The following is a 24,274-nucleotide window of genomic DNA, read 5'->3' on the forward strand; positions in this document are numbered from 1 at the left end:
TAAATCTTTCCATAAGTGAAATTCTCTCAACTAAATAACAAAATCCTCCATGGTCCTCACTTACTAATATTGACTATAAGAACAGTATTGCCTTATTGCTTGTACCTGAATAGTGTGGGAATCAGATCCTTGACCAAGGATTTCCAGAAGAGCAGGGTCAGATACAAAAAAAAATCTTGGAAATATTAACCGCTTTTTTTCCAAATACCCAGTCAGTGATTTCTGACAGATTTCCAATTGTTCCAGCAAATGTGGTAATAGCTGTGCCAAAGTCTCATCTCCAACACAGCACTGCACGATGTTTGATGTTTCATGGGCTCTCTGCATAATTCTTTGCCATGATTTATCAATGTTCTGAAATCTTCTGGCTTCCTGGAGTACATGAAAAATGCATTAGCTCTTCCTCATGTTTGTCAAATTCTAAAAATTAAAGAATTCCATGAGACAGGGTAACAGTTTAATATTTCCCTTGCTGTTCAAGTCTTCTTTGCAGGACTAATGTATGAATATTTATAGGCATGCTTACAATGATCAGTGCTTATAATGACCAGAGTTCAAATTGCAAGAGAAAGAGTCCAATAGGACAGCTCTGGGAAAGTTTTTTACTTCATGTTGGGCAGCAAAATCGTCCATATAAAAGGATTCCAACACACACCAGAAAACTCAAACAGTAGCCTTCTCAGAAATGACAGTCTTCCTAATAGCAATACACAATGTCATGTAATGGCCGCTCCACACATGTTATGAGGAGTAAGTCATTAGTAGCAATTCCTGACAAACAAAACCAGCATAAATAGTCTGAAACTGCCACACTTGTAAGGTATTGTAGGTAAAAGGAGATAAATTCTCAAATACTGGGAGATGGAGAATAAATATTTTTCTACACTGGGTATACGGACTGTAAAAACTTTCTTCACCTACAACAAATTAAATGTTAATGGGATCATAAATTATCTGAGAACTACGAGAGATCTCAAGAGACCATCCAAAGCCATTTGCCTGTCACAAGACAGGATCATACCCATGCCACTCTTGAAAAACATCTGTCTGTCTTGTGTTTAAAGGTGCTCAGTGCTAGAGATTCAGAAGCCTCTCTGGGCAATCTTTGCTACTGGTGACTCTGTTTTAATATCTAAGCTTAATCTTGTGCGTACACCAATTACTTCTCATCTTATTCATAGATACAGAGAACACACTGTTTTCTTCCTGTTGAGAGCAACGTTTATTTTTTTTGAAAACCTATCACCTCTTCTCCTCAGTTTTTCCTCTCTTTCAAGCCAAACAAGTCTAGTTTGTTGAATCTTTTCTTGTGTGTTATCCTTCATGGATAGTTCCTCATTCTTATCACCCTCTTCTATGCTCTCTTAAATTTGTCTATGTGTTTCTTTAGCTAAAACAAGGTACAATATTCTAGTTATCGGTTATTGCTGTTTATGCATTCCACTTTTCTGCCTGCATTTTACACACCAGCAATCTAACACTCATTTTCTGATAGTACTAAGAGAGACAATGTCAAAAGCCTACCAAGATATATAGAAACTAGTGGTTTTCATCTATCCACAAAGCTTGTTGCCCACCCTAAAAATAAATTAGATTTGTTTGGCAGATTTTGCTCCTAGCAAATCCACACTGACTGTTACTCATCTCCTTGTTAACTTCCAGTGGCTTACAGACAGTTTTGTTGCAGTATTCAACCAGGAATTGCAACTAAGCCCACTCATCTATCATTATTCCTCCACCACGCTGTTCCTTCTCCTCCTTCTTTAAAGATAGTCACCACATTTGCTTCTTTCCAGAATACTGTTTCATGTATCATCCTTGTAAGAAGTAGCTTTAGCAGTTATCAAATGCCTCAGCTGTGCTGCAGCATTTGTTCATCTGCAAAAACCGCTTATTGATTCTCTGATAAGCATTAACAATATAAACATATCTCACAAACTAAAAAAAAGTATTGTTATCTTAAATAACAGTTAAGAAAGTTTTACTTAACTTACAAAAATTAATGTTAGTTTTGGAAATTGTAAGCTTTTAATTATAAAAGATGTGGTGTGAAATAAATTCATATTTAATAATTTCCCAGTAATCATGGTTTTGTTAAGTTACAGTACTGGCTGATCCGGTGCTACTAAACTGTGGTGTGTCAGAACGATATGAAAGCCTCTCATTAGGAGACACAACAGAGAGGATGACTTATTCTGGTATTTCTCTCCTGTCGAAAGTCAGATCATTCCTTAACTCTTTTGCAGCTGCTATCATGGAAGTCCATAGTTGCCTTTTGATGAGGTTGCAATAGTTCACACAGATCAGCACACGTGCAGCTGCCCAAGTCTTGCAACATCTCTCTGTGGGATTTCGTTATACTGAGTCCTAGCAAGTACAGAATTCATACAGAAAATCTGTTGTTCTATTATTACATAACTTAGAGCCTATAAACATGTGTGCGCAGGAAGAAAAGGATGTTTGTATATATGGCAAAAGTGATAGATCATTTTTTTACTATTAAGTAGTCCTGAGCCCTGTGCTATCGTATGATTCACTAATATTGCAAGCTGACAGGAACATTTGAGCCTGAATTACAAACAATCCTGTTCCTGTAGGTTTGACCAAGTTCTATGCAGTTCAACCAGACAGACCTCAGTTTGGCAAAGCTTCTTCTGAACTGCCTATGCGCGGCCCACAAAACTTATATGCATTATATGCATTGTCAAGTACACTCTGTGATGTGGCTAATCTCTTGGTACAACATATTGTCATTAACATATTATCATAAATCAGCATACCTGAGGTAGTTGTTTTGCAATGTCTCCACCAACAAACACAGCTTCAAGGTAAATCCAGAGATTTTGTACAGTAATCCAGTTTTCAATTATCTCTGCAGTATTAGTCAACTTCTGAACCCACTGTTGTATAGTGGACTTAAATGGTGCATTATACCTGTATGAACATGAGTTAAAGGGAAAAAGAACCTAAGATGATCATTGTTTACTTTTGGGTTTGATTAGATTTACACAATATGTGCATTTATTGAGTTTTGTACCTGTTGCTCATGAGCGACCCCAATATCATGAGGCTGTCTTCCACCAAAGCTATTTTCTCCAATATATCTGATCCTCTCAGAAGGAGTTCTCCTCGAGTTTTGAATTGGGCAAAACTGAAAGCATGAGTACTCCATTCACTGATGACATGCTTCAATTTTGCTTCAATATCCTTTTCTTTAACAGCACTGATGCAGATATCCTGTGTAAAATTAAACTAGTAAATTACATTCCTCTAAGGATAATATAATGCACACTTATAAAAACAATTAAAAGTCATTGGCTAGATCCAGACTTCAGTGTAAGTTCTAGCTAATGAAGATATACATTGAAACACCTCAAAATTATTATATTACAAACTAGATCATATTATAGTACTACTTGTAACTGGAACATTTTATGGGCTATACTCTGTCTTCACTAGCACCAGCACCTTATACTTTTGAAAATTCACTGACTCAGTGAATCTGCAGGCAGGATTTGCCTCTTTGAAGTCAAATATACCTACTGAGGGGTTTAAGGAAAAAACACATTACCAATTAAAAGCAATAAACAGTCCAAGAATAGAGCATACATGGACCATATGACTGCCTGCTACTTCTTGAAGACAGTGAGGACAAGACTGTCATAAAATTGGTTATTGCATGAGAGAGAAAAGGAGCAGCTACTCAGATTGGACCCCAAATTCAGGTTCAGGAGTATATTGGATTCCATCACAGGCTTAAAGTCTTTCCTTGAGTGTAAAGCTATCACTCTGAACCTTTCACATGGCTTAAATTCTTGTCTGGAAATTGGGTACAGCAGAGGTTTGATTTCATGTTTTTGTCTTAGAAGTGTTCCTTTGTGGAACAAGACAAATCAAGTCACTACTATGGAGGAACCACAGATTTAGCTAAGTGACAAGAGAACTGAAGTTAGAAACTGTTGGGGTTTTCATTCTTTATTTTTAGCTATACTTTGCTCTTGCAAAAGGTAACGAGCATAAAGCTAATGTACTTGCTAGATAACTACTGTCCCCAAAATGGAGGGGGCAATAGCTTTGTAGCTTGTGCACATTACATAAGCCTTCTCATCTCTCTGTGCTCTTGTGAAGAGTCACTTTTTAAATACAAAAGAACCTTATTCTCCTTTAATCCTATATCCTCCACTTCTACGGTGTTCCAAAGATTTTGAGCACTTAACAGGATCAGACTTACATCAACGATTTTTCCTCTCCGATGAGATATTTAAAAGGAAGAAAAAAGTGTAAGTAGGCAGACCCTAAACCAGAAGCATGACAGAATCACACGACTCTAAAAACAACAGAATTCCTTCTATGGAAGGATTAGTGTAATACCATCTATCCATTTAATCCCTATCCAGAATAAAAAGGAAATAAACTAACCATCACTGCTAATACCAGCTACCAAACTCTATTCTTCAAAAGAATTCTCCAACTAAAGCCTAATTTTTTAATGTTACAAAGCTGACTAGAAACAGGATTCCAAAAGCACAGAGCCCCGGATCACAAGTTATTCATTAAAAACAAACAGAAAAGTACACATACCTCAATATCTTCTTTATATTTTAATAAAGAGGCATCCATTATGTTTTTCAAAGAGAAATTTTCAGAGTCAACATCAAAGTGATGCCCAGTTACTTGTGCAATTCTTTCCCAGTGTCGTGACATCATTGCCTAGAAAAGTGCATAGGAATTAGGGAAGATTTTTTAAAATTGTATTATTTTTAGGACTAGAATGATCATGTACTTTTGCACTGCATGTATTAAACAAACAGTAGAGTCTTGATTTCCATTCCATTGAAAGCATTAATAGTTCTTCTAATCACATTATGGAGTCTTTTGTTTCACTTTTCTGTAACTAAGCCTAACTAGATTTTTGTCATAAATATAGCTGCTTTTATCTATAAAAAAGAATTATGGAAAGCATCTTATAGTCATACAACAGTCTTCAACAGAGTTTTTCAAGTGAATCTTATCTCCAAATTATTATGCTGAACATACTTTGTTTGCCATCATTTCAAGCAAAGGACAGCTCTCTGTGAAGTCATCAATTTTTTTTTTTAGGTCTTGAAAAGCTTGCCATTCCTTCAATGCTTTCGGTAACTTATGGATTCTTTTAAAAGCACAAAAAAGAAGAAATATTTTATTCTTAATAATCACAATCCACCATGTAACAGTACAATATATTCTCATTTTTCAACCAGTGGACCAGTAAATATAATCCAGTTGCAAGCTGGCAACATAACGTATAGCTGATTATTTCTGACTGCAGGCATGAAACACTGCTAAAGACAGTAAAAATCACACTAGAATGGTTTGGTTTCTATTTCAGTTTGAATTAAAGGAGGTTAATTTCATGTGCAAACCCATGTCTGAACTTAAGCTTTTGCAGTGTCATTGTTTTATTAAAACTTTGAAAATGTACCCGATTTTGTAAAGGTGAAAAAGGATTAACAACATATATTTTTTCAAGCAAAATAAAGTACATCTTACACCAAAACTGACCTGCTTGCAAACAGAAAAATACTTCTACTTCAATCAAACAAGTCCTATTTTATACCTAGTTTGTATGAAAGATATTTAATGAAAAATCTTCCTTTATGCACAATTTCAAGATGAAAAAAAATTGAAAATGAAGAACCTCTTGTTCTGTGAATTGTCACAGCTCCACTTGCTTCTAACAAGTCATGCCAATTTTCATCTTCTGAAGCTATGGACCAAAGACTGACAGCAGTTCTCTTACAGCTCAATGGCAGAAACGAAAAGCTGCATAAAACCAACCCATAATGAAAAACTCCTTCAAAGAAACTCTCCATTTTTTACAGCTCAAAACCAGACAGATCGTTCACACAATGCTGGAGCATGTGTGAATTCTTCACTGCTTGCTGGTAGGAGGTAGATGAACATATGCATACTGTCATGGCACTGCAATAGTCTCTGTAGTCTTCAATCTTGAATCCAACAACAGATAGTATTAAATATGCTAGAGAAAAGCATTGCAGAATGGAAAATTATAATCTGCCATCTATGGATAAGGCTTTAAGAGGCAGTTCCTCGCTACTTCTATGCTGAGGCACAACAAGTAACATTCTTACAAACTTTGTCTTAGGCTGGCAATTTGAAATGGGATCTCTTAGCTTGGTAATGAAAACTGCTAAATTTTAATACAGATACCTTTTTTCTTTGTCTTGGTTTCAGTAATATCTTCTAACAGCAAGTTCCATGAGTTACATACTATGTTAAAAACCTACTCCATTCATCAGGTTTAAATTTCCTTCTTAAATTTACTGGACATTCTCTTTACACTATATTACAGTAAAGCATGAAGGGAAACATCTCTCTAGCTGTTATTACAAACTTCTATAATGGTCTCCTCCACATGCATTTTCTCTAAATATTTATCCTTTTTATCTCTTTTTAAATGGATTTATTTTCACCTACAGTTATTTTTGTGATACTTCTTTTCACAATTCTAGGTTTTCTATTATATTACTATTTTTAAAAGGGGTATCAAAAAATAACATTACAGTGAAGAACTATGCATATATTTACAATTACACTAAAACACTAATTGCATTTCCAGTATTCCTGCTCCTTTCATAACACAGCATACCATCTTAGTTATTTCTGTGGGTACCCCCTGTACACTGTTTACATTTCTCCAGCTTTAAAGAGAATAGCTTGATGCAATAATGCTAGCAAGCCTGCTAAAGGAAGGATACTACGGGGTTAGACGTCTACAAAAAAATATTTACTGCCTATTGGTGGTCACCTTGCTCCAAATATAGCTCAACACTTGGGAGGAAAAAAAAAAAAGACACACGTGAAGTAAAAAGAGAAACACATAACTTTCAAAACTGTTGTCATGCAATGGCTTCCTTCAGAGTTCCAGGGGAAGGAATTATACAGACAGTCCTACAAACCTGTAAGATATAATTAGCTATAGAAAAAATGATGATGCAGATTCCAGAATTCTACTAAAATGATATCAAGACTTACAGATATTGTCCAAATGTAGAATTATATATATTTTGCATACATTCATTTTTAATATTATTATTTTTAAAAAAATTAGGGTTTTTTTTCAAATTAATGACTAGAAGACAGTTCACTCAGGTTTTCCAGAAAAAGAAGAAAAACTCCACCCCAGTCCTTCAATGTGTACAGACATGGACCCTGCTAAAATGGTGACACACTCAAAATACCATATGACTAAAAAGCTTGAGCACAAATAACTTTTCCTATGCTTTTCAAAGATTTAGGATGAGACGAAAAACACAGATTTGATCTCAGTCTCTTGAATAACACCAAAATGTAAGTGAAGTCTCTCTCAGGTCACATTGGAGAATTCAAAATCAAAAGCTGATCAGAACTACTGGTGAAGCAGAGACGCACACACTGGCTGTTCCAGAAGAGGCTCTGCAGAAGAGAAAGCTCTTTATATTGAGTATGAACTTGTCTCAACAGAACTCACTGAGAAAGTGATCAGAGCCACTGTGTAGAGGTGAAGAAAATGCTTATTACAAAAATAATAAAAGAAGAAAGAAAACAGAGAGACAGTTCACATATTTTTTCCAATAGATATGCACAGGATAAATATACTGCACAGTTATTTTCAAACTTTTGCATGTAATTTGGTTCTCATCTATATTCTGTAATTCCCATTAAGAGTAAAACATAGACTGGTACAGATAACTACCCTGAAGGAATGGATGCACAGAATACTCAAGACCTGCATATAGACTCTCCACTTTTGCAGGTAACAAAATGCCCCTTTTCTACCAATTCTGTCCATACTCCAGTGCCAGGAATCAGAATTCAAAGAAAGCTGGCAAAGGGGAAACAATAGAGTGCTGTTGGTTCATGAGCCCTGCCTCTGAGAGAAGTAACAAGCTGGGTGAGGGAAGTCTTGCAGACCCAGCCATGGCTGTTGAAAAAGCAAAGGTGCATCTTTACCAACACAGTAGAAAAATTCCTCTGACTTCAGCAAAGCATGGTTTCACCTAACAGTTATTTTGCATGCAATGTGGAAAACATTATTCCTCTCAAGCCTCATAAAAACCCCTCAGAATTTAGTGTGGTTACCTACCCATGTTGAAATAACAATTTCAATCCATATAAATGCACAGAAGTAGACAGTAACATCAAAATTCTGTCTAACATCATGGACTAACAATTAATTAGCTGTAAACTAAATCACTAAGAAGGTAATATATGAAGATCAGCTATGAAGGTTATTTAGACTTACAACCACCTTGCCACAGGTTTATGCACCTTATTCATTAAATAAGCTACAACCTACCATGTCAGTATACCCCAACAAGCCTGAAGTGACTCACAGACTGAGCTAAGGACGGTCACACACTAGCTGCATATTGCACCACAGTCTGCAACTGCTGCAGCTGTGCTGAGCACTTGAGCAAGCCCAAGCTTGAAATAAAGCAACAGATTTTTGCCCCTCAGGGCAATTTTCACAAGATAATTAACACAGAAAGCTGAGAAATAAAAATTGTATGCACTTCAACAAATAATAACTTACCTCTTTTGAAAATCCAGAAGTTCATTGTTAATTTTTTCAATATTTAAATCATTCCAAAGCATTTCATTGTATCCATTGATATTAGCAGTAACTGAATTATAAAGACTGTAAAGTTTCTGAAGCAATGAAAGCTCACGTTTAATTTTGTGCAGTTCAGGATACTCTGTTTCAATTTTAAAAGAAGAAATTTGTGAATCATGAACATAAAAATCCATGTATTTCTAAAATTGGTATTTAACAAATGTCTGAAATCAGACTTGCAGTCTTTTAGATAGTGTCTAGTAAGACAAACTTTTCCAGTTACATTACGTAAGAACATCAGATTTTTATGCACAGTAATTGTTTAGATTGCTGAGTTTTTTACAAATATTCTTCTATAACAGTAGATATAATCTTATAAGGGAGGTGCTGCACCTATCTCTGTAAGGAAGATAATGCTGAAAAAGTAGCTGAAATGGCAAAGGAACATACTATAGTTTTATAAAAGAACTAAAATATCCCCCATCTCAATTTGCACTATTTATTTAAGAAGCAGAGGTTGAGGATGGGGCATGTGCTTTCAAAATAAAAATATAGAATCTGTTACACAATAAAAGTATTTCAAATTGACCTCCTTAACTGAAATGTTTTGTTTAGTTTCTCTCATATCTTTGGGAATTCCTAGTTAAATATATCGTGATTATTGCATATGTCTTCAGACAGGAAAATATACTGAATTTAGTATGTACAAATTAAAGTGCCTATCATACATTCTGCTGTAACTTTAATTCTCACCACGGTCTTCCAAACTTGAAGTGTGTCTGACTAGAAAGCATAAGGATATTACAGATCAGTTTCACAGCCCAATGAAATTCATTATATATCTGGAGCAGGGACAACTTGAGTACTTCAGCAACATGTTTCCCAAATTTGGACATGGAAGAATACAGACAGGAGATGCGCTTAGCTCTGAACAGAAAAAGCAAGAGAGCTAAGCAGCTGGACCCTGAGATACATGGAACAATGCAATATTTTTCCACCTGATGTTTATGTACAGACTGAGAGACAGTTTCACACAGCTGCTTTTCTTAGGAAAGACAATAATAATTTACTGCAAGGAATTTTTCTACAATGAATCCAGCACTGAATGCATTTAGCAGGACCCACAAGAAAAATGTAATAGCCTAGGACCAGGTATTCATATCGCCTGAGAAACTACCTGTGATAGGAAGACCAAATAATTCTTCCCCACTAGAAAGAGAGATATACTTCCTCCATAGTTCATCAAATTTGGCTTGAAAGATCTGTAATCTGTCACTTGCTTCATGGGGAGGAACATTCTCCTCACTGGGGCCCCTGTAAAAAACAAAACAAATTCAGTGCAACTATCAACCATACAGGCTTCACAAAGAAGCACAACAGAACCCAGACCTTACTTACTGAACAGTATTTAATATTTTCTAACATTTTTTCTAGAAATTTTCACAAAAGACACTAAAAGAGAAAATGTAAAATATATTCAGTGTCCCAACATTACATATTGAGTAGACCCTGAATGAAAGCCTGATTTATTTTCTAATAATAAAATTCATCTGGGTTACCATGCATATTACAAACAGCTAAAAAGGTCTACAAATGTTTTTTCTTTGTTCTTTTCCATTTCTTTGCATCTGTAAAATACATTTTAATGATTATTTTCATTTATATTCTTAAAAAGGGAAAGACAGCAGGTATATAATTCAGGAGTGAAAACTGTGGTAGGTGGTACTAGAACCATAATTAAGCACTCAGAAAACTAACAGAAAAAAAAACAATTTTGACCTAATAAGTATATCTCAGCTGGAGGACTGGATGTAATCCCCAGCTCTCACGCCTGGGACCACTTCTTGGCTGCATCATAATATTTTGGGATGAGAACTGTAAGTATGTCATCTTCTGTTGTGCCATGGTTATTTCTAGAAAGAAATACAGGCACATGGGCATCAGAGAGCAGTGCAGGCTGGCTGTTTGGCAAGGAAAATGGAACCAGGAGATGAAAGCAGTAACATGTTAGCAGAGGCAGCCAGGGCCTGGTCCCACAGTACCTGAGCAAGGAGAGCAGGGCAGGCCTGGGGATGGTAGTCAGGTTCAAACCAGAGTCCACAGTAGACAAGTTAGACAAGTTAGACAAGTCCACAGTAATTACACAGGACCAAGGTGAAGCAGGGAAAGTGACTCAGCAAGTCAGGGTCAGGAGCAGGTCTAGTGAAGGTAACCAGGACAAGACATAGTCCAGTGGTAACCAGGCTGTTCTGAGATCAGGCTGAGAAGCGAGGCTGTGTGTTGGGATCCAGGTTCAGCTCAGTAGGGTCCATGGCTAGGCACAGGCATGGCTGTGACAGAGCTGGAGCTGTAGGTCAGGGGGCCAAGCAGTGAAGTCTCAGCTTAAAAGCAAATCCCACAGGAAGGAGCATCAGCCTTCCTGAGGCCTCCCAGCAGAGCTGCGTGGGAGTGCTCTGTCCCCAAAGGAAGGGGGAAGCCCTCAGACGCACTAGCTCTAAGGTGGTCCTGAGCCCAGGCAGCTGAACCTCCAGGAGAGGGGATGCTCTCAGGGTCCCTACAACTGGTAGCAGCCACAGGGTGTTTCCATTAATTCCTCTGGACAACTCTGAGAGCAGAACTGCAAGCAGCACTATGCATGCATGCACATTAGCAACTTGGTGCTCTAGCAGGTTGCTTTTAGGTGGAAATTCACCTTGTGTCTATAGCTGGAGTCTTGAAGCTTGCACTCAATGCACTGCTAGTGTGCCTTCAAGAAGTTTCACTCCTGGTGAAGCCAAGGTTGAAGCCAAACACCCAGTTACCATTTGGACCACCCTGCTTGTAACATCAATGCAAAAGCACCTGCCCTAGGAGAAGAGTATATATTCTCCAAGCCCTTCCAGGAGTGTGTGCTCTACACGTGCACTGAATTCTGTTCATAACAGCAAGGCAGTCTGCAGAGGCTGTACATAAAGCTGCTTTACACTGCCCGTGGGCTATAGGTGTGCAGTGCATGTCTAGGGTCGGCTGCTGACGTGAACTTCATTGCCAAAAAACACACACTGTGCATGTATTGTCCTTGAACCATAACAGATCACAGGAAACCAAATTCGATCTTTCCTTCTTTGTTGCTAATGCAGAAGTGTCCAATGAAGCACACATACCCCACAATTTAAATTAAAAAAAGCCAAAGTAAGCTTAGAAGTAAGACTGAGTAAGACTTGGTGAACTTAGAAACACCCAGAACGGGAATCTCTACTCAGATCCGAGGCACTGCTTATATACTTAATATTATATAGCTGCCTAAGCGCTTTGTTGAGTTTAGAACCCAACAAAACCTTTAAATTTGGATCTGGATTGAGAATTTGATTTTTTTTCCTTCCAACCTATTAACTCTTCTGGAATTTCACCTACTCCAGCATTGAAATTATGGGAATGAATCTGTGACAGCCCATCTTATATTATTCTGAAATTAGGCTTTTTTATCAGCTGTCATATATACATTGAGGCTGTGCTGTATTTCTTTTCTGAAGCCCTTTCGATACACCATTTTTGAACAATCACTAATGAAGCATAACTGTATTGCACCACAGGTCACCTACTTTTCATCATAATCTTTGTAAAATTCTGCAGTATCAATCTGGAATTTTTGAACACCACTCAGTAAATCTGTTTTCATGTCTGGTTGTACCTTCAGCAGCAAGTCCTCAAGCTGCAGTGCCTATATGCAGACAAAGAGGAAAAACAGGCATAAAAGAGGCAGGAAAAAAAGCACAGAGTTTTAAGTAAGAAAATAGTTTTGTTCTAGCATTTCAACATTAAAAAGCCTGACAATAACTTTGCTATATATATATAATTTGAGAAATAATACAGCTATGGTACCTGTGTGTTTAGGTTCTTCCAGGCATAAGCCAATCCATCAACTCTTTCTGTATTTCCATCTTGAAAGAGCAGATTGTATTTATGAAGCACAGAATAAGATTCTTCTATAGGTCCAACTGTCATGTCAATTTTAATCTCATTCTCTCGAATTTCCTTTAGTGCTTCCATTGCTCCCCGTACATCGTCAAGGTCATGGATAGGTCTGCTTAATCTCTTGCTAACATTTTCAATGAATGAATAAATTTCATCCATGTCTGTGGCAGACTTTTTATTCAAAGCTAATCCAAATGTTCTTTGTCTTGAGCGGCATTCCTGAATTAAGGCTATTTTCAATGACTCTGTCGCAATATCCACTGATTCCAGTACACAGTGATTTGGCAGTTCTCTGATTTGCATTTCTAATTGCTAAGACAAACACAAGTGTTCCGCTTTTAATTTTACTACAATTTCTCTGAACAGTTCATTTTTATTAAAGACATAATACTTACAGAAAAGTATCTGATTTGAGTTTGGAATTCGGCTATTGTTGGTTTAGTATCTATAAATTCCCTCACTTTTTCCTCTGGATCCTATATAAAAGAAGTTTATTTTAATTATTATTTAGCATTGGTATTACAATAACCTACAGGGGACCCAGCTGCCTGATCTACTGTGCAAACACAAATGATCCATCTCTAAAAGAGCTTAAGATATAAGGATTAAGATCAAATTATTTCACTTGAACTGCTTTTCTTCACTCTTACTCCTTGTACAGTACTCCTTAAAGCACTTGACATCTATCTGTAACTCAAAAACTGACACAGATCAGGATATCCCTTACCCATCCAAATATTACTACAAAATTTACAATGTAGCTGCTAAAACTTTGCTGGAAATATTTCCTTCCCAGTCTCCCTTCTGTCTGCAAACCCCCAAAAGCAGCTCACATCCTCTAACAGGTATTTAAATGGTAGTAATTGTACTCAGCCATCTTCACTCCTCCTGAAACAGTATATTTAACTGCAGTTCCTAGCTACAAACGGACTGGCCATTTGGAGAAGTTTGGCAAGGAAGGATGGATCTAAAGGAAGAGGGGGCATTTAGCTTGTTGAAGCTTGTTTAAAGGGAACAGAACATTGAGCATCCTTCTTTTTCATAAGGTAGGCCAGTCTCTGCAGAGGTGAGAACTTCAGGTTCACCAGCTCAATAAATGTGTTAGATTCTCGGTTCAATTACAGACAAATGATCTTTACCCAGCTCAATGACATTCATCTACAGTCTGCACTGTGAGGTCCCTGAGAAACTGTTACAGTTTCTCTGGCCAATAATGAGTTACCAGTGACAGTTCCTAGTGGTCCTACAGAAATTATAAAGATGGGGGGAAACAGTGCCAAATCCTAAGGAATTTTAAGGTTAAGGAGCAGATTAAATGACTATTTCAGTAAAAAGGAAACATTATCATGCTCCTGCATCATCCAATCAGATTGTGCCTTGTCTGGGTGAAATGACATACCATCAATATGTGGTTAGCTCAAACAATATCTCCAAAAACTGAGGTAACTAAGCATTAAGATCTGGAACCCCAGAAGCCATGAGGAGCTGAAAATTCCCTGTGTTAGCCTGAAGGCTAACTGCAAAAGAGTCAGCTGTGGGAATGTGGTCACCTATGAGTTTGTTTAGGAAGGGGAAGTTAAAAATAGTGAGCAGTCACAAAGATAAGATTACTCCTATTTTGATTGCTTGTTTCTCAGTCTGACTAAAGCACCTTTGATAGGTAAGACCAGTAGTTGTCCCTCCACACAGAGTTGAATTTCACTAGTCAGAATGTATACAAGGTTTTATTTCATGAAGTATCTCCTGCCAAAACACTCCTTGGAGCTTTACCATTTATGTGACTGGACCCACTTCCTAATGAAGACAAGTCCATCAGCCCAGATTCTCTTTTGCTTTGGAATCCTTATCACTGGAAAGATTTCCTAGACTTAGTTTATCATTTTTTGTGAAGAAACAGAAAAGCTGCCTTCAGCAGTGATTGCTGAAGAAGAACTAGTCATTTTAATATTCAGGAACAGTTTCGTAGTCTGCAATTTCTCAGATTCTGCTAAATAATTCTTTTTTATAACATATACAGACAAGATGCTGTGAGAAGGATGCATAAGCATATGAGAGCATAAGCTTCTTTATGCTCCCAACATACTTTTTTGTTCTTCTGCTTTCTTTCTTAGAGGGTTTAACTGGTAAAGAATGACAAATTCTGGTCAACACAAGAGGAGACAGAAGAGGTACTATTGGTATATGGATTCTACTATGAAACTAATGCTTCCTACTGCTCAGTCTCCTTATGCAACCCAAAACAGTTTATTTAGAAGATTTCACAATACAGCAAAATATTTTATTAAATATGTATTTAACCTTGTTCCAGATGCCTGAAAATTCAGAAAAGCTTTTCAGAAGATCCGATGCTTCAGTTTTGAGAGATAAAACAATTGTATTTAGTTGGATCACCACTTTGTTTACATCCTTATGCTCGATGATCTGTTTGTCTAAAGGTTTCAGTGCCACCATCCTGGTGAGTTTGCTCTCATCACCTAGCTCTACAGCAACAGCTTGTTCAATCTGGCATAAATTAAACAAGAAAAAACATATGTCCAGTAGTTTTATATGGTTTTTTACATTATAGAATGCCCAATAATGCACATACAGTAAGTGCTTCTAAGAACAGGTAGAAAGTGCAGATAAAGCATCCACAAGGAGACTCCCTGTTCTTAGCTTGGATTTTACAGAACTATAGTTTTAGTGTTAAAGCTGATTTTATAAAAAGTTGCCATGTGGAGCTCTATATTAATCGTCTTTGACATCTGTCAAATATGCATCATATACAAGTACAACTGTGCTGGTTCGTGCTCCTACACGAACTGCTCAGGTCTTCCTGCTTTCTTTAGAGTAGAATTACAATCTATACCCATTCTTGGCCAAAAAAGGTCCTGTAGGCAGTGGGGGGTTGGCTGCTTCGAAATAAGCAAACAATTCTGCTTGAGGAAACTGAATTCAACCCACTCTCTCCTAGTTTATTTTTTCATTATTTCTTTGCAGGACTTGAATGTTTTTTTTCACTGAAATGATCTCATCTGTTTTTCATGTCAGATAGACAAAATAGGAAGATATTTTTACAAAGACACTTTTCCGCACAGATCTACATAGATCTGTATTTCATTACCAGAGGAGAGAATTAAGGCCATCTGATTACCATTACTGTGCATTTCTGTACTTCAACAAATTTCAGTTTCTATCTATACCTCAGACCTCCCCAAGGTTTTAGTTCTCATTTTAATGCCAGTTAAAATATTAGTTAAAATATTTATATTGTATTTACCGTAGCATCATAGGTGCTGTATGCAGCCTGAAAGTTTAACTTAAAATACAGTTTTTGCCTGGGAAGATTGACAATAATTTATATTCAGCTAGTAGTACCCATGGATAATGTCAGTTTTCACACGTTATCTACACTATCATCATCATACTTGAACAGTATGATAAAAAGATTTTTTTAAAAGCAAATTTTGATTTTATTATTAGAAACCACCAAATATAAGGTTTATGAATGTTATACTCTTATGTTCAATTACTTGGTATAGCGATTAAAAACTAGGCTTTCACTTCACAGGAAGATCCACCAGATTACAAGTCAAAGTACTGGTACAGAACATATTCTTATGAGATTAAGAAATGTTAACCAAAATACTAACATTTTAAAATAATCAAAATAAAATACTCACCTGCTGCTGTTTATGATGTAAGTAAGCAAATTTCCACAGGGGGATATCTTTGGCTATTGACAATATGATATTTACGGCTTTGTTTACAGCACTCTGAAAACAGCAAAACATTTACCTTGAGCACACAGATTATGAGGCGGGGGGGGGGGGGGGGGGGGCAAAGGGATTCTCCAAACGATACCAAAATGGCAAAATTATACCTCTATCTTTACAGGAAATATTCTAATAAGCATGAAGTAGGATCACCCAAAATACATTTTGTAAGGGGAAAGAGTACTCCATAAAATTTTATCACAGTCCTTCTATGTTTATGTGGTTTTCAAACAAGAACATGAGACCTTTATGAGCAGTAATCATGAATCACTGGGGATCATAACTTCATTATAGTACTATTTCCCGTTAAACTGGTTATAAACATAGTTATTTATTATTAATAATAACAGTTTTCACCTTCACATCAGAATGCCTGAACACATTTGTCTGAATTTGTGATGGTATAGTCTGTAAACAATACAGGCAGTTATATAAATTATTATATAACTTCTTCTATCTATGGTATTTTAAAATTACACTTTGTGATCTGTTTTCTTACTGACACCACCATGAAGGCTGCAAATGAACTCTGAGAAAGAATTCAACTACTGATTTTGACAGTGACAATGCTAAGTGAAAAGTCCACAAATCAACGCCATAAATAACTAATAGTTTGTGAATAATTTCAGACATTGTAGGAGATTGTAAGTATGTGTGTAAGAATTTTGCTGAATTTGTATAAGTTTAAATGAGTGTTCAAATTTTTTCACAGTTTAGGGCCTCAGGCTGGTAATATTTTTCTTTACATTTCACTACTGCAGAATGCTGATTTATGAATTATACTTTAAACTGATAACATAGTTTTATTTTCTGAAACAGTTTAAGGAGACCAGGAAGTTAAATCAGGCTGTATCAATGGCATTCATTTTTATTTTTGCATTCACTTTGAAATGTTTGCCTCTAAGTAGAGGTTTGTGAACGTGAATTACTGAGCTTTTAGGAAAACAGTTCCTTCTATTGGCCTGCATAACAAATGTGATCGGTGGCTTCATGTCCTTAGCACCCAGTGATGTCAAGGACTCAAGTGACTTTTAATTTTTTTTTCCCTTTCTTTTAGTTCTTATACCAGGTTAAATTTGCACATGTTGTTTTAAAACAATGCATTTATAACTGTTTTACCATAAATGACTGAGATGTGCAATTATTTTGTTACCTGAATATCTTCAAGACTTGGTCTCAAGACAACATTTGGAATAGCCAGTTGAATTTCAGCTTTGAACAAAGGAACACTCTGTGTCTCTACAAACTTGGTCATCTGATACCTAGAGTCAACAACACGCAATCGATGTCTTAAGGACTCTAAAGAAATCTTCGTGCCTAAATAAATATAATATTTAAGTGAGGTTATACTTTTTTTACCACAATAAGCTTGGGAAAAAAATCTTAAAGCGATATTAAAAAATTAAGCATATCTGAAAGACAGACTCACATCTGACTAAAGAGTCAATATTCTTCTGACAAAGCTGTCCTATCAGATTATAGTGACTACAGGACAGGCATTCCTGGCAGCGCGTTTTCTGTTTCATCTCGAGATGTGTACAGACGTATGAATCCTGAAGAGTTAAGAGAAAATTCTTAGGAAAATAACCATATTATCCAGCATGTAAGTGAAATATCAAGTATCTGACTAGGTTATAAAAGGTCACTTTTTACACTGTAGAGGTCTTACCTCCAGAGTTCTTCCGGCATCTGCTTTCAGCCTGTGCTGAAGAATATCTACCAGTTCATACACAGAGCATTCCACTTGCTGACTCTGTCTACAAAAACAACCTTACAGTCACCCGCAGGGAATCAAACATAAGGAATACCCTTTGTTATTTTCCAGGCACACCCCCCCAGTCCTACTGCACTGTGAAGAATTGTATGTGCAGGGAAACACCCTTACACTTTTCAGTTTGTTCCTATTGCTTGGGCATACAAAGAATGTAAGACATTCACACATGCAGACCATCAAGAAACCCATTTGTCAGACTCTGTTGTATCTGATTCAATTGGACTTCATAATAGTTAAACAAAAAAAGGTTATTTTCCAGCTATAGTTAATAAAACAGGCTTATCATGATGATGCAGTAAGATAATATGTGAAATCAGAATTAGTAAAATAAATAAAAAATAAATAGAAGGTATCTTATTTTGCACAATGAGCATAGACATCTTTTTTGGAGAACTGAACAACTATTCTGCTATAACCTGGAAAATAAGCATAGGCCAAAAAATTTGCAGCACTGGGAGAATGGGAAGTCTTACATCAGCTAGCTAGCATTAAGAATCAAGCAATTAACATGGGGATGAGATTTCAAGTCCTATCCATCTTCATTTTTCTTGCTACTGATTAGAATGCCATAAGAAGAAAAATATGAAATGGTAAACACTATACATGCTATTTTACATCTGCTGTATTCAAGATACTTGGGAGTTTCTCCCCTGCATCCTGAGACTGCCATTTTGCTTTAGACTAGTACTCTGTTAAAATAAAATTTTAAAAGTAAACTCTCTGCATAAAAAAGTAATACATAAATAATCCCTCCCAAATATGGCCTTGAAATCTGTGCAATTAGTAAACCTACTGAGACAGTTTGTGAGCAGTAGAGACAGCAAGCTTTTCTGTCTGTTCCAGGAAAGAAAGCACATCTATAGGTTCATCTTCTGGCAAAATTATCAGAGCAGTGTTCGACATATCCTCCAGAATTCTTTCAATTCTGCATTCCAGGGTATCAGCCGCTTCTTTGACTACATAGTCCAACTCCCTCAGGGTACTATAAACATTCTCAATAACTAAGCAAGGAAAACAAAATGACAACAAATCATGCAAAATACAGACCTCTAAAATCTCATCTCCCCTTCCCCCCTCTCCAGGTATTACAATAAAATGAGGATTTAATGGCAATGAAATATGTAATTAAGGCCTGAAATAGAAACATGATGGACTTGCTCTGCTTTGGAGTCTTTAAATGAAACCATTTTATAATAAATAGCACACTAGCCTTCAAAATATCTCTTCTTTTTTTTGTATTAAAGAACATTGTAATGAAAAGGATCAACAAAATACAATGGAAAACAGAAAGGATACAACTGTCCGAAAATTATTTTGGTCATACATACACACATACATACGTAGTGAAATCCAGTACTTTTATATTTGTAATTAACTTATAAATTCAATGGCTAAAATTCCCCCAGCAAAGATTACATACTGGTTAAACCACTAGATGTCTTCTTTCATGCATATGACCTAACTTACTTTGGAAAGGGATAAACTGAGTGCTTTAACAGATGTGTGTGTTAAACTAGGTAAAAACAACCATTTCTGAATAGACTGGATAAATTATTTCCCTGTCTTTCATACTACTCATTGTAAAGAAGAAAAAAATATGTCACCTGACATGCTTTGTCTTTGTTATTACCAGACGGTATCACTTGAATCACCAATACTCTTTCTTACGGTATGTAGAAAGAAATCACTATGATATCTGAGACGTGGCAGTGTGACAGTGGTGTTCAACTGCTGATGCTTTAAGTGGAAAACATAATTTATTCCTATTAGGAAGTTAATGATGGAGCTTGTCTTTTTTGACTAAAACAGACAAGTAATCCAACCAATTCCTTAGCTTTTTTTTTTTTAATATATAAATTAGGTAGTCCTAAATCCATTTTTTCGCCTTGTCTCCTGAATTTTAGTCTAGAAGACAACCATGGGCCCCCATACTTCTACATATTAGATGGAAATAAGGCACTTAAGACATTAAGCTCATGCATAGTGAATTCAGCACATCGCTGGCAGGTCAGAGTTCTTTTGTATGCACTGAACCAATGGCTAATTTGTAAGTGTCCAACATTGCATTCTGGGCATGTTAGACGTTGCACATCTTCAAAAAGATATGATGCATACATTCAAGAAAAGCATTCCATTCTAGGGGTGATTCCATTTCAGCTGCAGCAGCAGGAAACAGGAGGCAGTCCTGATACTATTGCTGCATAACCTCTATCTTGCCAAAAAAGGCCAGTTTCCATCAGAGCAAATGCTGATCCAAAGAACCATTAAAACCTGGATTATAGCTATTCAGATACTTAACATAGTGCAGAGAGTACCTAAATGAATAAATAAATAAATGATATTGTAAAGACCTTCCTTATGATGCGTTACTAAACTATGCAAACCAAACACAAAAATTCATTTTAGAGCTATAAAACAAACATAAAAACCCACTTGCCATTGTTATTTTGTGCTCTGGTCAGGCAAAGGTCAAGCAAAGCTAAAAGGCAACCAGTCCTGCCTTAAGCACTGGTCAGAGCCCTGTGCACCAGTGCCACATGGCAGAGTCACAAATGAACAGCTGCACAAACCCATGCCCCATTTCACTTTCAGATTTAGGCTGCATCTGTTCCTGTTTATCTTGCTGCTTTTCATTTTGAAGAAGAAAAGTGAAAGCCTAACGTCAGTCTACCTCAGCTGAAAACTGATTTACAAGCATGTTTTCCCCTCATATACATGGAGTGCTCTTCCTAAAACTGACAAGGAAATATCTGGCAGGTATCACCTAACAGTATCAACAGTTCACCACTCCTTCTCCTACTACATACATTTACTGATGTTCAAAGAAGTCCATGACAGCTGCATCAGGCCCGGAGTAAGGGCATCCTCAACTTGTCCTATAAATGGTTTCATCAGTGGTTTCAGCATAATGGGAATCCCATTCAGACACTCTTTGTAACTGATCAACAGATTGTGGAGTCTGCAAGATATGATTATGTTTAGAATGTGCTTAATTCAGATATCTGAAACATACAGAAGTTTGGATGTGTTTTCTATTAATAAGATTTGCAAGGTCTGACCCCATGTTAAAAATAAGAACTCTTTCCAGCTCTTCCTAGGTCAAACTAAGCCTCTTTCTCCTCACTAACAGCAGAACCAGACTGGGGAAATAAATACCTTCAGTAAAGTGACTGTGATCAATTTAGAGAAACTTTCTTCCAAGGAAAATTAATTACAAAAAAAACCCCAGGAAATTGAAAACATGGTATTTTTGTTCCCTTCTTCCTATCTCACAAGGCATGGTATGAAATTACACTGCTTATAAGAAAAGCAAGATCCAAACCACTTAGGACACCAAATCCCAAAGAAAAAGAGGCCAAATTCTGAATCAAGACTTACCAATATAGTTCCATGAAAATGGAGCTACACAATGAAGCTGCATAAACAAGAATTAGAAGCAAATGCAACTCAGAAGTCAAAGATACAAAATGGGCTCCTTACAAGAACTGCTGCAAAAAAAGTAATTGCTGTGTTCTGTGCCAGATTAAAACCATGACTTTAAACATCGTTGTTACAAACTGTATACTGAGATAACCCCTTTGCAATATACCCAGAACTGTTTTTCCAGTGTTGCTTAAGCAAAAATCTACTGTCTCTGAATACTCCTTCTTTGCTTATGGAGTCAGCAAAGTCTGAAGTTTTTTTTAGAATAGAAGGTAAGTTTGGAATTTTTTTTTATTGCAAACATTTTCTGCACTTTTTTGTTTCTCTTGGATGGCAAAAAGTTGGGGCCATTGCTTTTCACAGGATTGTAGCACACAGAGTTTGTCTTGCACATTAGAAATTTTAGGTTAGTTTGTCCAAAAACACTCCACAGATAATTAATGAAAAATATCATATTATAAGAGTGAAAGACTGAAAGCTTTAACTATAGAAAAAGGGAGGAGAGATTGAATTCAAGTGTTTATGAATCTCTTTGAACTTTGTCCCTTTTTGTCCACTTCTATTTAAAAACTATCTAAGGAACACTCCTCACAAAGGATGACATTTTTAAGACCTATCATCCTTGCTTAGAGTTAGAGAATTAATAATCCGCATCCCTGAGAATGAAAAGAACTCTTCCAGCACAGAATTGGACTGATACAAGAAGCAGAAAGGAATTATTTAAAATCGGCGAAAGTTATTTCAGATATTCAACATGAGAGAGACTATATTATAACTTAGGTGATGTATTACCTATACAAATGTTTGAGTTGTGCCTTAATCAAGTGGTAAATTCCAGCTTGTTTTTCTAACAGAAAAAAGCTTTTATGTTAACTGTAATATTTTGGAGCGTAATCCCTATGTTATAGTGCATAGATGCCTTAGCAGTACCTAGGAGCCCCACTTACAGAGCAGCTGTTGCAGTAACAAAACAAAAGCATGTAGGCATTTTCTAGTAATATTTGTGGAGATAGGAACAACTGCATGTTACCAATATTACTATGGAAATGCAGGGGAAAGCAATTAAATTTCAATTAAACTCCATCAAAGAGAAAAATTATAATAAATCAAAAGCATATGCAACAGACTCAAAGCTAGAGATTCCCATTTGCAGATGAGAACCAAATCCAAAAAGTGTTCACTCACTCCATTTGATGTCTTTTAATCTGTTCTTCATCTGCACACAAGCCAAGGACAACATCTGGAACTTCAAAATGCATTTTTTTCAGGTATTTTGTTTCATAAAGTACTTCCAGGACCACTGGGTCCAAGTTTACAAGTATTTCCTTCATGTAGCAGTACAGGGGGAAAAAAAGAAATAGAAAATAAGGCAGCATTTTGGTAGTTACATGTAGTGTGGTATAACCAGAACATATAACAAGATGTAGACTAGAGAAGATTTTAAAAACAGATATCCATGTTTCTACACAGATCTTCATCCTCCTCTACAAATACCTGGATTTTCCAAAGTATTAATCAACCAATATCTTACACTGATTTCAATTTCAATTACAACTGATTTCAATGATCAGCACCTGTGACTCCTTCAGTGTGCCCTAATCACTTGGCTCCTGTGACTTCCTAAGTTTAATTCTAGTTCTGCAGCTACACTCTGTGAAAACTAATTTGCCTTTCCCTCTCAGTTTCTCCATTGGTATACTAGGGAGAAATGTTGTGAAGGTTAATCTCTGTATGCTTTTTGGGGCACTAAATGCTATTAAGATGCTAAATAAACTTGAAAACTAGGTTCTAGTTGTCCTTTATGGAATCATTAGTTCAAAGAATGCCACATTTTAACCATAATTTCTCTGCACTACAGCAGAAAAAATAATCTGTGAAGTAAGAATGGTAAGATTTTCTGTCTCAGGAAGCAGTTTTGAAAGCAAATTAATGAATGATTGCAATATACTCAACACAGTGATGTTGACCACTACAGAAAAGACCATGATCTAATTAAAAATTCCTTCCTTGACTAAAATTTTGGTTAACATAGAAAATAAAACACAAAACAATATCTAAAAAGATGTAGCTAAGTCAATAAAAATATGTATTTGCTGGGTACTTCCTCTTTTATGTCCTCAATGAGGCAGGAGCCTTATGAAGGAGAAAGATGATGAAGTCTGTACCATAAATATACACAAAAAGGAAAAAAAAAATACCAATTCGAGTAGTTCATTTTTAAACCCTATTAAAATTATTTTAATGTTGTGCTTGTCTATCCATGATATGATTAAAATAGCATATGTAATACTAAACAATGCAACAGTAATACAAAGAATAAATCATATTTACCTTGGTTTCCGGGTGCCTGACAAGTAAGGAAGCATACAGAGCATTTCTAGCCTGGTCAGCAAAACTGCACCAGGCTCTATGATAAATAAGTTCAAATTCCAAAAGAACTGCAGCCATTTTATTGTAACTCTTAACAACCCTTTTCATTTCCAGTGTCTGCAATTCAAGGGGAAAAAAAAAAGCAAACACCATTTAAACAATTCGATGAGTCTAACAGTAGAAATGCCCTCCACTAAGCTTTTCCTCACCACCATTAGGAAAACAAAACAAATAGCTTTAAGTTATGCTATTTTAGAGATAAGGTAAAACACAGAAACATAGAAATATATTTAGGAATTCAATTATTAAGAAGTATTTAACTGCTCTAAACAATGTAACTCTTCTCCCAATTTTTCCTCCCAGTCTTGCCCATAAAACAAAGTCTATACTATGATCTGTACA

At 36.2% G+C, this 24,274-nt stretch overlaps 1 protein-coding gene across 1 annotated transcript in view; it reads right to left on the reverse strand.

Annotated features, from left to right (window-relative positions):
* The window catches only part of LOC142405960 (dynein axonemal heavy chain 5-like), a 173,474-nt gene that overhangs the window by 121,666 nt on the left and 27,534 nt on the right, over window positions 1-24,274 (reverse strand). Inside the window, exons 19-37 of the mRNA XM_075494186.1 lie at window positions 23,834-23,989; window positions 22,688-22,827; window positions 20,887-21,038; window positions 18,873-19,080; window positions 17,975-18,062; window positions 17,735-17,858; window positions 17,459-17,622; window positions 16,213-16,305; window positions 14,849-15,052; window positions 12,946-13,026; window positions 12,458-12,862; window positions 12,178-12,296; window positions 9,774-9,910; window positions 8,576-8,738; window positions 5,038-5,149; window positions 4,582-4,710; window positions 3,038-3,237; window positions 2,781-2,934; window positions 106-372 (exon numbers count right to left, since the gene is read on the reverse strand). Coding sequence (XP_075350301.1) covers window positions 106-372; window positions 2,781-2,934; window positions 3,038-3,237; window positions 4,582-4,710; window positions 5,038-5,149; window positions 8,576-8,738; window positions 9,774-9,910; window positions 12,178-12,296; window positions 12,458-12,862; window positions 12,946-13,026; window positions 14,849-15,052; window positions 16,213-16,305; window positions 17,459-17,622; window positions 17,735-17,858; window positions 17,975-18,062; window positions 18,873-19,080; window positions 20,887-21,038; window positions 22,688-22,827; window positions 23,834-23,989 — 3,096 coding nt within the window. The remainder of the gene's footprint in view (window positions 1-105; window positions 373-2,780; window positions 2,935-3,037; window positions 3,238-4,581; window positions 4,711-5,037; window positions 5,150-8,575; window positions 8,739-9,773; window positions 9,911-12,177; window positions 12,297-12,457; window positions 12,863-12,945; window positions 13,027-14,848; window positions 15,053-16,212; window positions 16,306-17,458; window positions 17,623-17,734; window positions 17,859-17,974; window positions 18,063-18,872; window positions 19,081-20,886; window positions 21,039-22,687; window positions 22,828-23,833; window positions 23,990-24,274) is intronic.

The sequence above is a fragment of the Mycteria americana genome, chromosome 2 (genome assembly GCF_035582795.1).
Source record: "Mycteria americana isolate JAX WOST 10 ecotype Jacksonville Zoo and Gardens chromosome 2, USCA_MyAme_1.0, whole genome shotgun sequence".
Taxonomy (NCBI): domain Eukaryota; kingdom Metazoa; phylum Chordata; class Aves; order Ciconiiformes; family Ciconiidae; genus Mycteria; species Mycteria americana.